Raw genomic sequence first — 16998 nt, 5'->3', positions numbered from 1 at the left:
CACCTCACTATAATCTAGCTCTGCCAAAATCTTGAGGCATGTCATGACGTTTGGGACGCACTGTTCCATATCCGCCAGTCTTTCTTTGCAGTAAGATGTGAAATAGCTCTGGTGAAGAATAACAATTGTCCATGGTTACACAGTAACCTTGATCCAGCAGAGCAGCTATCAAAGTCGGCACTGATAACGTAGCAACGTTGTACTGATTGTATTTTGGACCAAACATTGTCCCTTTCCCTGTGTACAGAACCGAATTCCAAATGTATCCCATTTTAGATTCACAAGGCTCGTAAAACTTCATGCCAAATTTTGCTCTTTTTGACGTACTGTATCCATGACAGTAGTGCTGGGCGGTATACCGGTTCATACCGAAAACCGTTTTTAATTTTTTTTATGATATGGATTTTTCTTATACCGCAACACCGGTTTAAATTGCCTAAACGACGTTCGGAACATGGCGCAGCGGGAAACTGTTTAAGTGGGGACCTTTTTCACTGCTACACCGCTAAACACAGATTTGTTGCACTAGGGTTCTTTTTCACTGCTACACCACCAATAGTGGGCGGTAGCATAGGTATTCTGCACCGTGAAAATGGACAGAGAGCATTCTGAAAGTGAACTAAAAGTAAAGTTGAACATGTGATGAACAGAAGAACTTTTGCCGAAAAAAAGGAGTCACATCCGTCGCCTGGAGATACTTTAGTTTTAAAAGGTCAGATGTGTAAATACTGTTTCTATACTACTGGATAATACTGCAAGCCAAGTTGTACTTGTTTTTTGTACTTGCTAGTGTATGTTTTGCTTGTATTCATTCTGCGATGTGCTATCGACTCGTTCAGAGATGGGCGAAACTCTGAATGGATGGCATAATTAAACATGTATAACGAAGATACTTTTAAAGTTCTGAACACTCCGTCGGCTAAGTTAATAACTAGTTTTAATTTCACAAAGACGTTTATCGTGTGGTGATTAACACAAAGTATTTGATGTGCTGCATTAACTTGTGACGGGGTTTGAGAAAATCTAGTAAATTAAACATTGATTTTAGGATGAAGTTTAGTTTACCACATTCTACTTTAATTATAAAATAAACAGAATAAAATGGAAATGTCGACTTTAATCTTGACATAGTCAACATGTCGAATTTATTCTCGACATATAGTTTTTTTTCTTCCGTGTCCATATTTTTTTTTCTTCACAGTGGCCCTAATGCGCTTCCATAGGGCTATACCACAAACAGCATTATAAATGCAAGTTGCAGTTTTTATTATTTATGTATATAGCTTAGCTTGAAGCAAGGTCCATATTAATGCAGTTTGCCTAAATGATGGTACAGTTGGTAAGATGTCATGACATTGTCATCACCAAGATTGCACTTGTTTTATTTTATTTTAATTTGGTGAATACTGTGTAATGCACCTGGGCTTGAAGCCTTGAAGTAATGGTGCAACTATCAGTAATACTATTATGTATTTTATTTTATTAGTTTAAATATTATGCAGTTTAATGATGGTAAAATTGTTTAAAAAGTCACTTTAACGTGTCAGTGGACAGAGATTGTTAACATTAACAAAGTGTAGTTGGTTTACAAAAAATATTTACTATTTATTCCTTTTCTAAGACGTGTTCTGTGCAATCCAACTTTTGACAAACACCTCTGGATATTTTACTAAGTCTAAAATGCCTCTTTGGATGGTTGAAAATATGTTGTCAAAATCATAGTTTAAGCTTTTGCAAAATTTGTTCAATTAAAGGTTCTATATTTGACTGCATCTGTCATGCAATGTGATCCTTCTCTTTAGTGCCACCCCCTTGAAAACTATCACTTTATGGGGCCATGCAAACCTGGATTAATACTTGTGTGCACATTAAAATGTCTTTTGTACGATGTACAATTCTCATAACAGTCTAATAGGTTATTCTTAGCCAGTCTACTGCAGTAATTGCAGTGGAAAATGTGGTTAACATCCACTCATGCATGGGGAAAAAAATACCGTCTAATACCGTGAAACCAGCAGAATTTAGAAAAATACCGTGATATAGAATTTTGGTCATACCACCCACCTCTACATGACAGTCTGCTCTTATAAGCCATGCGACGGTCTGGAATACAAACGCTCCAAAATTTTGCTACAGTCACCTGGTATATCTCCTAAATTTTCTTCAGTTTGGGTGCTGGAAGGGTATTCTCTTCAAATTCTCATCACTTTTGTAAAAGTGTTTATTTGATATTTGTACTTCAGTCTTCACACATTATACACTTCATATCAAATTTTTTTTATTAGTACTATAACATGAAAAAAAATTCTGTTTTACGCATGTGTTCAACATTTCCTGCGTTTCATGTCATCATACATTTACAAAGGTCATTGTAGACACAGAACCCACATGAACTGCATGTGTTCCAAATAATATTATTTACCCTATAAAACTCCAGGCACCTCTCACCCAGATAAACGAGACTTGAGCTGGGAGAACGTTTTTGTCAGAGTTGAGCTGTGGTGAGGGAGGGGAGGTGTGGGGGTAAATGGGATAGCAGGCTGCTTGTGTTGATCGACACATTTACAAAACAAAAGACGCTAATGGAGAGGTGCGAAGAAATTTGAGGTGCCCTGGTATTACAAGTTTTTTCATAGGCTTCTGGGATTCTAGTGTCAATGGAAGATTGGTGAGTGCAGGCTGCGTTTTGCTAATTGACACATTTGCAAAACAGAAGTGCTTATTGGCAGGCATTTGGCGCAGTGATAAGGAGCTATGGGGAAAATTAAGGTGATACGGTACAACAAACATTTTCGCAGGCTTCAGGGATTATAGTGTTAATTGCTGTAGACCTCATGGTGGCTTCCCTGACCATTTTTCTCCTTGTCTTCCAAACAGTCTTGGAGGGATGTCCTGATATTTTCTCCACCATGCTCCATGGGATGTTTAATGCTTTGGATACCTTTTTGTACCCCTGTCCTAAGTGATACTTTTCAATGATGAGATTCCATTCATGTTTTAAAAGCTCTTTGTCGACCATGGTTTTTGGAGTATGGTGCACCAAAAGGAATGTCAGAATAATCCTACAGGAACAGCCAAACTTTATCTGAACTCAATCAAAGTGGGTTTAATTGATGTCAGGTGTATATTAACTACTATTTGAGAGGATAGTTACTGTGATTAGTTGATTGTTAACTTCTGAAATGATATATTTCTTTCTGTTGCAAGGAATTGGTCCTAGAAAAATACTTGCTATTTGGTGATAAGGTGTACATTTCTTGTACTCAGTTTGATGCTTTTTTCTTTTTTTAAAATATATCTTTCATTTTATCTTTACCAATTCTAATTAGTTTTTCTTTTTTCTTTGCATTTCCTGTGTATTTCGATTTACTCAAGTATAGCCATAACTCATGGTTTTACAAAAGGTATTTTTCTGTCATTACAAGCAAGAGATATTTTGCTATACTAAATTACTTTTATTTGCTTTAATGTACATGTCATTAGTGTTTTTTGGTGTGTGAAATATAATTATTGAGCAGCATTTGTTTGTTTTTTTTTTTTTAGTTTTTATTGGAGGTAGCAAGGCAGAAGAATCAAACTCCACTGCCCTTAATAAAGCCATACTGTGGACCCAGACTTCCCCCAGACAGATATTGCTTAACAGCACCCAACTACAGACTTAAATCTCTCCAAAAAAAGGTTAGTGTGTGGGTGTTTTGGAATACTAAGTTAAGTATTATGTCCTTTTTGATTTAGGAGTGTAGTGTTTTCTGAAAATTAAATAATTGCATCTACTTGCTATAGGATTTGTTTGAAAGCATAGCCTTGAATATGTTCATTAGAAGGCATATGCTTTCAAATACTCTATACAGTGTAAAATTAATTTAGTAAGTTCTTACGAGGCCTGTTCCAAACATTGTTATAATGTAGACTGAAGCATTGAATTGTTTTTGCTGTTCATTTGTTATATGGAATTTCACGTATTATATGATGTTGATTAGTGGGGGAGGCGTCAAATATTTATTGAATCTAACAAATATAAGTACATTTTTACAAATGATTTTATAACATATAGATGATAATCCCCACATCACCTTTTCCCCCAAATGCTTCACCCCAACCATGTGAGAAGAGGTAACCAAAAAATCTACAATAAAGGATGTGTCTGGACAACCACCCCATCAGAAACTGGAAGGCTAAGGAGAAAGCTTATATACTTGCTCATTTTAAAATTGAATATGTTGGTGACTAGGGTTTTTAGAAAAAGTGAGATTTCTTTTATAAATAGTACAAAATAAAAGTGGGGAGGATGTTATTTTATGCAAAATACCATGGGTTTGAGATCTCACTTCAGCTGGATAGTGTAGAAACATGTACTTCAGTGACTAGAATGTTTCAAGTCATCAAGTGTAGGTTAAAGTTTGTCATGTGTTCATAGTACAATAAATTCTTTGCCTACATGTCCCCCATAGGCTAATGACAAAAGAAAATTAGAAATACTGTAAAGGTAATGAATAAAAACATCATCCATTGAATGCATTTAGGGTAGAAATTGCCTCTGTCTGTCTGTGTATCTATTTCTGTATATCTTTGTCTATATGCAGTACTACCCTGGTAGCAGACTTTGGCAGAGATAGAAATGCTTATGGACTACAAACTAGAAGCAAATCCAGTATCCTCACCTTTCATTGTAGACCAATTTAATGTTTCCATTTTGATCATGATAACAAGCAGCTCGGCTTTCCGTTTCCAGCAGTACTACATAATTCATCCTTTCCTGTTTCTGTATTACATAACAAGGACTTTTAACTAAGTTAATGTCCACAATGCATCTAGCTTAGATGGAATTTCTATGTTTTCAAAACCGGTAACAACCATTTAGCTGACATCTTTTGTGACATCCTTATATTATATTATTTCTGTTGATAATGTGAGGGTATATAATGGGCCTTCATAATCAAATAGCTTTCTGGATTGGTATGGGTGGTGTTTCAGTTTAATTGTAATTAATGTATCTTAATTCTTCCTTTGATATGTTACATCTTTGTATTCATGATTGTATTTTTACAATCATTTTTTGTTGTAACAATAAATTATAATTGGTCCAATTTAGGGTTCAGCATTCTGGAAAATCGGGACAGTACAAAGGATTATTTTAATAGAGGGCATGAGTTTTTTTTATGTGCAGAATTATCACTGCAATTATATTCCTGTTTTCTCCCACCCCCAACCAGTCAATAAATGATATCCCTGTTTTCTCCCACCCCCAATCCTCCAGGGTTCTTCTGTTGGAAGAATAACAGCACCACGGCTAAGTGTTGGTGCCGTCACTAGTCGACCAAGTACACCAACTCTTGGTAAGAAAGTGTTTTGAATTTTTGATTACATTGCCATCAGCAATTAAAGTTTGTGTTTCATATTGAATAAAGCAAGAAATACTGTGTGCTAAAGGTAAGACAGTCTTATTGCCAAATGATAAGCAGGAGACCAAAGCCACAAAGGATTGCCTTTTTAAATTGAAGATCTGCCTCTCCTCCTCAATGTCTTCAGTGTGCATTGATTTCTTTGGAAATCTCTATTTTAATAAAACAGTAAAGCAATAAAAAACAAAGCATCTGTTTTGCACATTTTGAGCATTCATCTAATATCACTGACATGTGGATTATGTGACAAATAAAGTAAGATTTTTTTTTTCCATGGACATTTTCGCATTGTTTGCTGTTGTACAACATTTGTCACCATTGACTTCTATTGTTTATTAAGATCACAAAATGTCAATAAAAGCAGTAGATCTTATAGCAATAGTTGTAGTACCCAATCCTGAAGTGTGCTATGTCACAGCAGTGGGGAATTTATTCAAATATAAATTTAATTTAGGTGAAAATGTCTACACTTAATGTGGAGGATAGAGAATTTATGCAAAACGTAAATTGCATTGTTTCTTAACATGAGCACTTCTGAAGTTGTTATGGCTAGATATCCCTGTATACATCAGCAAATAATTATTTAAGAAGTTAGACTTAATCATAACATCATTCATGTAGAAACTGATGCAGGCATGCCATGACTCTCCAAAGATCTAAAGCAGAAGGTTGCATGGCACTGACTTTCTATTTTACTACTGGGTACCAAATATGTGCACGATACAACCTTGGAAATTGGCAGAAATTCATAAATTTACACCAGCCTGGCTTGCAATGGAAAACGGATCTTGTTCTAAATCTCCTTTGTATACTTTGCTGTCAATACTGACTTTTTTTACTGACAATTTACCAGCAATACAGTTGTTCACCATTTACTTGAAATTTGGGAACCAATATAGGACACATTTCAAATTTGTTACTGATATACACAATAATTGCCTTATTCTACCTTCTTTAACAAACTTCGTATGTAATTTACGGAAAAAACTGGGATTAAGATGCTAGAAATTTTTATATAGACCCCATATTTGAATCTTTTGAACACTTACTCTCCAGATTTAACTATACAGCTACACATTTTTATTCGTGTCTATATATTAGAAATGGTGTTAAAAGAAATGTACCAGACTTTCCACATCTCGCAGCCATATGTATCCCGCAGAGGCTATACTGGTTAGTCTTAATGAAGACTCAGACTGCATTTCAGCAATAAATATAAATATTTTAAGCAACCTATCCTTCAGTGATCCTATGGGACTGTGTGAAAGAGACCTTTCAATTAGCTTCTCAAAAAGGAGTGGCACTACACTAATAAATACAGTAAATTTCTGTATCTGACAAGCATTCCATAATTCCATTTAACACTAGAAACCCTGAAGCCTACAAACATATTTGTATTGCTGGGCTACCTTAAATTCCTTCGTACCTCCTCATCAGCGTCTTTGTTGTGCAAATTTGTCAGTCTGTACAAGCAACAAGCAGCCTGCACACTCATCCCACACTGAGACAGCTGAAGTCAAGTCAGATGCAAAATTCTCAGTCTAAATCTCTTTATCTGGGAGTTAGGTGTCTGAAAATGTATATGGTAAATACAGTGCATCCGGAAGTATTCACAGCGCATCACTTTTTCCACATTTTGTTATGTTACAAGCCTTATTCCAAAATGGATTAAATTCATTTTTTTCCTCAGAATTCTACACACAACACACCATAATGACAACGTGAAAAAAGTTACTTGAGGTTTTTGCAAATTTATTAAAAATAGAAAAAAAAACTGAGAAATCACATGTACTTAAGTATTCATAGCCTTTGCTCAATACTTTGTCGATGCACCTTTGGCAGCAATTACAGCCTCAAGTCTTTTTGAATATGATGCCACAAGCTTGGCACACCTATCCTTGGCCAGTTTCGCCCATTCCTCTTTGCAGCACCTCTCAAGCACCATCAGGTTGGATGGGAAGCGTCGTGCACAGCCATTTTAAGACTCTCCAGAGATGTTCAATCGGATTCAAGTCTTGACTCTGGCTGGGCCACTCCTTTGATATCTTGGCTGTATGTTTAGGGTTGTTGTCCTGCTGAAAGATGAACCGTCGCCCCAGTCTGAGGTCAGAAGCGCTCTGGAGCAGGTTTTTCATCCAGGATGTCTCTGTACATTGCTGCAGTCATCTGCCACCACCATGCTTCACTGTAGGGATGGTATTGGCCTGGTGATGAGCGGTAACTGGTTTCCTCCAAACGTGACGCCTGGCATTCACGCCAAAGAGTTCAATCTTTGTCTCATCAGACCAGAGAATTTTCTTTCTCATGGTCTGAGAGTCCTTCAGGTGCCTTTTGGCAAACTCCAGGTGGGCTGCCATGTGCCTTTTACTAAGGAGTGGCTTCCGTCTGGCCACTCTACCATACAGGGCCTGATTGGTGGATTGCTGCAGAGTTGGTTGTCCTTCTGGAAGGTTCTCCTCTCTCCAGAGAGGACCTCTGGAGCTCTGACAGAGTGACCATTGGGTTCTTGGTCACCTCCCTGACTAAGGCCCTTCTCCCCCGATTGCTCAGTTTTAGATGGCCGGCCAGCTCTAGGAAGAGTCCTGGTGGTTTCAACTTCTTCCACTTACGATGATGGAGGCCACTGTGCTCATTGGGACCTTCAAAGCAGCAGAAATTTTTCTGTAACCTTCCCCGGATTTGTGCCTCGAGACAATCCTGTCTTGGAGGTCTACAGACAATTTCCTTTGACTTCATGCTTGGTTTGTGCTCTGACATGAACTGTCAACTGTGGGACCTTATATAGACCGGTGTGTGCCTTTCCAAATCATGTCCAATCAACTGAATTTACCACAGGTGGACCTCCAATTAAGCTGCAGAAACATCTCAAGGATGATCAGGGGAAACAGGATGCCACCTGAGCTCAATTTTGAGCTTCATGGCAAAGGCTGTGAATACTTGTGTACATGTGCTTTCTCATTTTTTTTATTTTAATAAATTTGCAAAAATCTCAAGTAAATTTTTTTCACGTTGTCATTATGGGGTGTTGTGTGTAGAATTCTGAGGAAAAAAATGAATTGAGTCCATTTTGGAATAAGGCTGTAACATAACAAAATGTGGAAAAGTGATGTGCTGTGAATACTTTCCGGATGCACTGTATATCATCATTTGGAATACATGCATTTCGTGTATGTTCTTTGGCTACAACAATCTTTGTACATGCAGGATGACAGGGAATGTGAAGCAAGAAATGTTGAACGCATAACTAAACTTTTTTCATGTTATAGCAATAATGACAAAATGCTGACGTGAAGTGTAATGTGTGAAGACTGAAGGTACGGTATAACAAAACAAGTGCGCTTTAATTTAAGAATATAACCGGAGAAAAAGAAATTATTCAATTTAAATCTTGCTATCAATGTGTAAAAAAAGATTTCCAAATATCAATCGACACACACTAAACGTATCAACTTGGCAGGTACAGAGGTAAGAACTGCTGACTCGTAAGAGGTTGCGGGTTTGATCTTGGGTCCTCCCCGCATTTACTATTATATAATAAAACATACATTTGATTTGAGTCTGTAAAACCTGGTGTAAATTTGTGCTGCTTGTAAAAGATTTTGCTGACGGATAAATGTAGACACACAAACACTGGTGAATTATGTCTTGAAATCATGTCACTTTTTTTTTTTTCCAGTTTTATTCTTGAATAAAAGCACACTTGTTTCATTATACCTTTGCAAAAATGTTTATTTTATATTGCAGTAACCACTTGACTAAAGTCAAATCTGTGTCTGCCTCTCTCGTGCATGCAAACACAATCCATACATGAAAACGTTATTTGAAAACGCTATGTTTTTTTCCTTCGATCTTGCCCATCTCCACGTTATGGTGCATGGTACTGAGAATGCAGGCAGACTTACTTTTGGACGCATACACCATCAGATCTAAACACTAGTGTGAAAAATTGCTTGCGTATAAGTGACTTTAACTGCATGTGGAAGTTCCCATCCCACTTTATTTATGGTGTCAAGCAGAGTTGTGTTTGCGGTGCAGCAGTCTATGAGCCAGCTAAAGCAACGTGTAGAAATTGTCTGATGTTAAGGTTCTGCCTTTTTCCAGAAATGGCTCGATAAGCTTTATGAAGACCGTCTCGGAACGTCTTTCTCACATGGGACAACTGTGATCTTTTCCTAAATAAGGAGTGGCATTGCATATATATACTTTGTCTCCAGATCTGCCGTATCCAAAACTTTATGCCAAATTTGTCAGGCTTTGTTGAGAAGTATTGCAAGAAAGGACAATGGATCTTGGTTGGAAAACAGTTGCTTATTAACAGTAATATATTGCCCTGTGTTCTAACTCAAAGCACAGTTCTCAGCAAAACGTTGTCAGATGTCCGAGATCGCAGCAAATGTGTCATTTTTCACACGTTCTGCACGGTTGTCTTTGCCGTAAGAGAGTCTGATAGCAGTCACAAGGCATCATATCTTTAATTGCCGGTACAACAAATACTTCTGACCAGGCAAGAACCATGGCACCAACTATGGTCATTGCTACTCTTGTGAAAAGAATGGAGATAAACATCATCTCTGAGAGGGAGAGGCAAGTTGGTTGTACCACGTTAACATGACTGAGAGAATAAAACTGAATCAGAAAAAAAACTTTTACAAGCACCAAAAATTTACACCAGCTGTTGCAGACTCAAATCAAATGTTTGTTTGTAATATATAATAATAATAATAATAGAAGCTCACTACTGAAAATGGTAAGTGTGGGGAGGACCCAGGATCGAACCCACAACCTTTTGATTATGAGACGGCAGTTCTTATCTCAGCACTAAACGGACATGTCTCCCTAGTGTTGATTTAATATTTGGGTTTCAGTTTTTACACATTGACAGCAAAATGCAAATTTAATAATTTCCTTTTCTTTGGTTATATTCTTGAATAAAAAGAGCACTTGTTTTGTTATACCTTTTGTGAAAGTTTTTATTTAATATTTGGACTTCAGTCTTCACACATTATACACCTCACAACAACATTTTGTCAATTATTGCTATAACATGAAAAAAGTTTGTTTAGTTATGTGTTCAACATTTCTTACCTTGCATTTCCTGTCATTTTACATTTACACAGATCGCTGTAGACATGGATCACACATTAAATGTATGTATTCCAAATAACAATACATAATTTGCCCTATACAATTCCAGACACCTAACTCCCAGATAAAGACAGATCATCTCTGAGAATTTTGCGAATGAGTGAGCAGGGTCTGACGCTGAAGAGGATGTGCGAGGGAATTTAAGGTTGCCCAGCATTACGAATATTTTCATAGGATTCAGGTATTCTAGTGTTAGTCTTGCATCAATCACATTTATCTCATTTACAAATGTCTAAAATATACCCAGGACAAATTAAACCCTTGAGTGTTGGTATCTACAAACACATGAAGGCTTTATATCCAATATTAAAGTATTAACTCTGGTATTTTTATAATTAAACTATAGATCACAGGTGTTAACTGTTAATTTTTTAACAATATTAAGTTTTGTAGAGTTAGTTCTTTAACCATAAAAATGCTAAAATAAATAACATTTCCTTAAAATGCATATCTTTAATAAAATATGTACAAAACATCCATAATTCATATGGTATAACAGAAAATAAAATTCTTCTAATAGTTGCAACCTGTCAGATTGTTTCATTTTTCTGTAATATACTGTATCTATCTGAAATAAACCATAATATAAAAAAGTTTTTTTGCTGCATTACAGATACCACAAGTAGATGCTCTAAGAGCACAGGAATTGGAAAAACCTCTGGCACTGTCAGAATTACTAGATGCTATAAACTCACTCAGAGTGGGAAAGCAGCAGATCCTGATGGGTACCCTCTCAATTTTTATAAAAAATTCTCAAATAATGAAGGATTAAGAAAGTGCTTCTTTCTGTAATATCACAAGGCCAAACTGGATTTATTAAAGGCAAACACTTAGCTTCCAATATTCAACGCCTGTTTAATGTAATGTATTCACCCCCAGTCTGACACCCTGAAGATATTATTGTTGGATGCAGAAAAAGCATGTGATGTGGTTGAATGGAACTGCCTTTTCACTACATTGGAGAAATTTGTGCATGGATCAAACTACTGTATACCAGTCCAGAAGCTTCAGTTTGTATTAACATTATTTCAGACTACTTCAAACTAGAACATGGTACTAGACAAGAATGCCCCTTGTCACCACTGTTTTTTGCAATCGCCATTGAGCCACTGGCAGTTCCCTGTCAAAATGCTTACGAGATAAATAGGAATATCGGAGAAGGACTTGGAACAGAAAATTTCACTATATGTAGATGATATGGTACTATATATATCAGATCCACAAAATACTGTGCCTGCAGTCCTAACAGCATGTACTGAATTTCAAAAGCTTTATGGTCTCAGAATTAATTTGAGTAAAAGTGTGCTCTTTCCAGTGAACTCTCATGCACACAATATTAGATTGGTCACCTTCTCTTTTATCATCGCAGATCAGATGCACACAATATTAGATTGGTCACCTTCTCTTTTATCATCGCAGATCAGTTTAAATACCTAGGGGTAAACATCACAAGTAAACATAAAGCTCTTTATCAACAAAATTTTGCTGTCTGCGTGGAAAAAATGAAGTAAGACTTACATACTACCCTTCATCTCACTTTAGCTGGAAGAATTAACACCGTCAAGGTGAATATCCTTCCTATGCTTCTTTTTCTATTTCAAAACATTCCAATATACATGAATAAATAATTTTTTCAGAAGGTAGATTCAATCATAACCTTATTTATTTGGAATTCAAAATATCCATGTATCTGAAGGGTGACCCTACAAAGAGCCAAGGCAGAAGGTGGCATGTCTCTACCTAACTTTATTTATTATTATTTTTTTTTTAACTGTGCAGCAAATTTACAAGCTACAGTATAAAAACCTGGACAATGAGACAAATAAACATAAACAGGCTTGGTCTGCAATATAAATAAAATCCTGCGGTACTTCTTTATATTCCTTACTTTGTACCCCAATAATACAAAACACTTATTGCCAATATACTAACAACCCAATTGTGCTTGACTTGCTGCTGTACTGTACAGAAAGTTCACTGCCAAGGAGCACTACAAGAAGTTTGCTGCATAAAGAAGCACTACAACTATTTACCATAAAACTTAGAAAAGCAGGGGCTGGAAAGAGTTTTGTGATAAGGCAATTTACCGATTACTGATTGAGTGTTTTATATTGAGCATTAGCAGATTTCGACTGGAGGCCGATCAATCAGAGCAAAAATCTTTAAATACTTCTAGGCTATCCTAGGTGTCACAATCAGAACCAACCCCAAACCCATTTTCTGTAACTTAGTGAGTAGGAAACATTTGTAATTTATCTCAAATTGCAAAGAAGTCAAACTCTTTAAGAAGATAGGTCCCTTTTTTTTTTTTTTTTTTTTTTTTTTTTTTTTTTTTTTTTAAAGAATTGATTGATAGTACTTGCATTTTAGAATAAGTGTGCTGATCCTGTTAATGACATTCTTATGCTATTAATCATTGTATTATATTTAAAAAATTGGGTGTGTCCACTAAATGGTCTGTCTTCCTTATCTCTTTCTCTTGGGTAGATGTTGAATTTGCTTTGCGCTCTGCTTTTTTCTGTTTTTTTGTATTGAATTTTGAAGTAAATGGTTGTATCTGTTATTTGATTGATAAACACCACTGTAATCTTCTGCTTTTTGAAAACAAAATGAAAATATTTAAAGTGATAAATTGCAGTATGTTGTGTCATGTGTGGATTGTCAAAAACCTCCAGAACTAATGCATTACCACTAAAAGCTGTTTAAAATTGCTGATTTGCCTTTTTTTTTTTTTTTTTTTTTTTTTTTTTTATGAATTAGGTAATCCTGCTCAGACTGTATCAGTTACCAATAAACCTGTGACACCAGTATCACTCTCTGGTCAACGATTTACAGTACAGATTCCAACCTCACAGTCTTCAACAATTAAATCAGGTATTTTACTCAGAATTAAATTTGACTTTAATTGTGCTTTCCAAAATGCACTTTACCTGTTTTCAATTTTAGGTTGTCTTTTTAAAGTCTTTTTAACAGTATTTTTCCATTCCTTGTTAGTTGTAAATGTTGCTTTAACAAATTATTTTTGTAGTTGGAATTTAAGTATGAAGATAATGTTAAAATATTGTCTATAGTCAAGAAAAGAGTCTTTTTTTTTTTTTCTTTAGTAACAGACCCCAGGTGCTTCCAGACCATCTGAACGATGTAACCCTTCTTCTAGCTGAATGTTCAGTCCACCTCAACTGACTGCCTTGACTACAGTGCTTATGCTCATTATTGATCTTCTCACTCTGTATTTAAGAACCTTTCTTTGTGTCACTCACAATAACCTCAGCCCTCACTGGTCAACAAAACTTTCAAAGTATTTTTTCTTATTAACTTTGAGAAAGTGTCAGTCTCTTCAAACAGTACTATATTAAAGTGTATTCATTTACTTAACACTAGAATCCCTGAAGCCCGACCCACCTTAAATCCCTTCACACCTCTCCGTCAGCGTCTTTTGTGTTGTAAATGTGTCGATCAACACAAGCAGCAAGCAGCCTGCTATCCCATCCCCCCCACCAACACAGAAAGGCACAGAGGTCTCTCAGCTCAAGTCTGCTTTACCTGCCTGTGAGTTGCTTAGAGTTGTATAGGGTAAATAATATATTGTTGTTTGGAATACATGCATTTCATGTGTGTTCCGTTTCTACAACAATCTATGTAAACATATTGTTAAAATAGAAAAGTTTTTCATGTTTTAGTAATAATTGACAAAATGTAGACAAAGTGTAGCCTGAAGTCCAATTATCAAACATTTTCACAAAAGGTACAAGAATAACAAAACACATGCGCTTTTATTCAAGAATATAACTGCAGAAAAAGATCCCGCATTAGGTGCGACATTGACACACATTTAATACGACCGCTTTGGTGGTGCAGCAGTAAGAACTGCTGACTGGTAATGAAAAGGTCACGGGTTCGACCCTGGATGCCTCAGTTTTGAGCAGTGAGCTGCTCTTATTCTTACTATTGTAGAATAAAAACATACATTTGTGTCTGTTAGCAACCAATTTAAAATTTTTGCTAATTGTAAAAGATATCATGAAAGGGATATAAGCAGACAAACGCTGGTGAATCATGTCGTCTTGATGTCTTGTTACTTGAATTTTTTTTATTCAGTTTTATTCTTGAATAAAAGCACACTTGTTTTGTTACATCTTTGCAAAAAGTGTTTATATTACAGTAACCACTTGAATGACATCAAATCTGTCACTGCCTCTCTCATGCATGCACACATACACATTCATGCATGAAAACACAATCTTGCCAGATCTCCACGTTATGGCGCATGGTACTGAGAATGCAGACAGACATCTTCTCTTTGGGTGCATTCACCATCAGCATGGCACTGCCAGATCTGAACATTAGCGTGGAGAGTTGCTCGCATACTGAAGTGACTTGATCAACGGGTGGAATTTTATGTTGCCAAGCAAAGTTGTGTTGCTGTAGAGCAGTGTATTAGCCAGGGAAAGTGACATAAAGAAGTTGTCTGTTGTTACTGTTCTGCATTTGTCCAGAAACGGCTTTATGACTGCAGTTTCGGAAAGTCTATTTCCTGTCGGACGACTGGGATTTTTCCTAAATAAGGAGTGGCATTTTACATGTACTTTGTCTCCAAACGTCCCGCCATTCAAAACGTTATGGCCAAATTTGTTAGGCTTGGTTCAGGTGTATTGCAAGAAAGGACAACGAAACTTAGTTGGAAACAGGTGCTAATCAACAGTAATATGTTGCCCTGGGTTGTAACTCAAAACACAGTTCTCAACAAAACTTTGCCAGATGTTCAAGATTGCAGCAAATCTGTCATTTTTTCCCACATTCTGCATGGATGTCTTTGTTATGAAAGTGCAAATGCCATATTGAATCTTAATTGCCGGTACAACAAACAGTTCTGACCAGGCATCGACTATAGCCCCAGCTGTGGTCTTTGCTGCTCTTGTGAAAAGAGGAGATAAACACCATCAACTCAGAGAGGGAGAGGCAAGTTGGTTGTACCACGTGAACATGACTGAGAGAATTAAACTGAATTAAAAAAAAAACTTTTACAAGTATCAAAAATATAATGTGTGTTACAGACTGAAATCAAATATGTTTTTATTATATAATAGTAATAATAATAGCAGCTCACTACTCAAACTTAAATGTGGGGAAGATCAAGCCCTCAACCTCTTGATTTAGAAACAGACATTCTTACCTCTAAACCAGCCATGAGAGTGACATTTGTGCTTCCGTTTTTACATATTGGCAGCAACATATAACTTAATAATAACAACAAATAATAATTTGTTTTTCTTCGGTTATATTCTTGAATAAAGGCGCACTTGTTTTGTTGTTCATTTTGTGAAAGTGTTTAGTTGATATTTGGACTTCACACATTATACAGTTCACATCAGCATTTTGTCATTAGTACTATAACATGAGAAAAATTTTCTGCTTTAGTTACGTATTCAACGTTTCTTGCCTGGCATTTCCTGTCATCATCCTGCATTTACCCAGACTTCTGTAGCCACGGAACACACATGAAATGTATATATTTCAGATGATATATTATTTACCTTATACAATTCCAGACACCTCACACCCAGATAAACAGACTTGAGCTGGGAGAACTTCAGCTGCATCAGTGGGGGATGTGATAGCAGGCTACTTGTGCTGATTGAGACATTTGCAAAACAAAGATGCTGATTAGGAAGAGCAAAGGAATTTAAGATGGCCCGGCATTACGACTTTTTTCGTAGGCTTCAGGGATTCTGGTGTTAAGGAGGTTAACAGGTACATAAATAAAACCCTTGTATATTTTTAAATAGTCACTTCGCACTAGGGAAATTAAGGACTGCAAGTAGGTAAATATTATCCTGTTATATAAAAAAGGGTGATCTGGGCAGATCCAGGCCACTGTAGGCTAGTAAACTTAATGTGCTTCGCAGGTAACTTAAAATTATTAAGGAAATGATTGAGCAACACATGGCAAGAATAGGAGTTCTTCTGAATAATCAGCATGGTTTCAGAAGAGGGAGGTTGTGTTTTAGCAACATGCTGGAATTCTGTGATGAAGCAACAAAAGGACATGTAGGAAGTAAAAATGTTAGGTTTGAATACACAATGAGAAGTCTGAAAATCTACTGTACACCTTATGAGGATTTAGGAGTCATAGTGAACTCATCGCTCTCATTTTACAGACAGTGTTCAGAAGCCATTACAAAGGCTAATATAATGTTAGGTATTATAATGTGTGAAATAACAATTCCAAGGAGGTTATGCTGATGCTTTATAATGTACTGGTTAGACCTCACCTGTAGTATTGTGTACAGTTTTGGTGTCCAGGCTTCAAAAATGACATAGAAGCACTAGACAACATCCAGATAAGAGTGACTAGGCTGATTCCAGGGATACAGGGGAAAGATTTAAAGAGCTTGGCCTTTTCAGTTTAAGCAAAAGAAGATAAAGTAGAAAACATGATTGAAGTATTTAT

The 16998-nt window shown here is 36.3% G+C and overlaps 1 protein-coding gene across 1 annotated transcript in view; it reads left to right on the top strand.

Moving 5' to 3' along the window:
* Positions 1–16998, top strand: part of taf9 (TAF9 RNA polymerase II, TATA box binding protein (TBP)-associated factor) — a 41329-nt gene that overhangs the window by 15983 nt on the left and 8348 nt on the right. The window contains exons 4-6 of the mRNA XM_028815429.2: positions 3544–3678; positions 5258–5336; positions 13308–13421. Of these exons, the coding sequence (XP_028671262.1) occupies positions 3544–3678; positions 5258–5336; positions 13308–13421 (328 nt within the window). The remainder of the gene's footprint in view (positions 1–3543; positions 3679–5257; positions 5337–13307; positions 13422–16998) is intronic.

Source organism: Erpetoichthys calabaricus, chromosome 12 (assembly GCF_900747795.2).
Source record: "Erpetoichthys calabaricus chromosome 12, fErpCal1.3, whole genome shotgun sequence".
Lineage (NCBI taxonomy): Eukaryota > Metazoa > Chordata > Cladistia > Polypteriformes > Polypteridae > Erpetoichthys > Erpetoichthys calabaricus.
The sequence above is the reverse complement of the archived record's forward strand: the minus strand, read 5'-3'. Positions and strand labels throughout refer to the sequence as shown.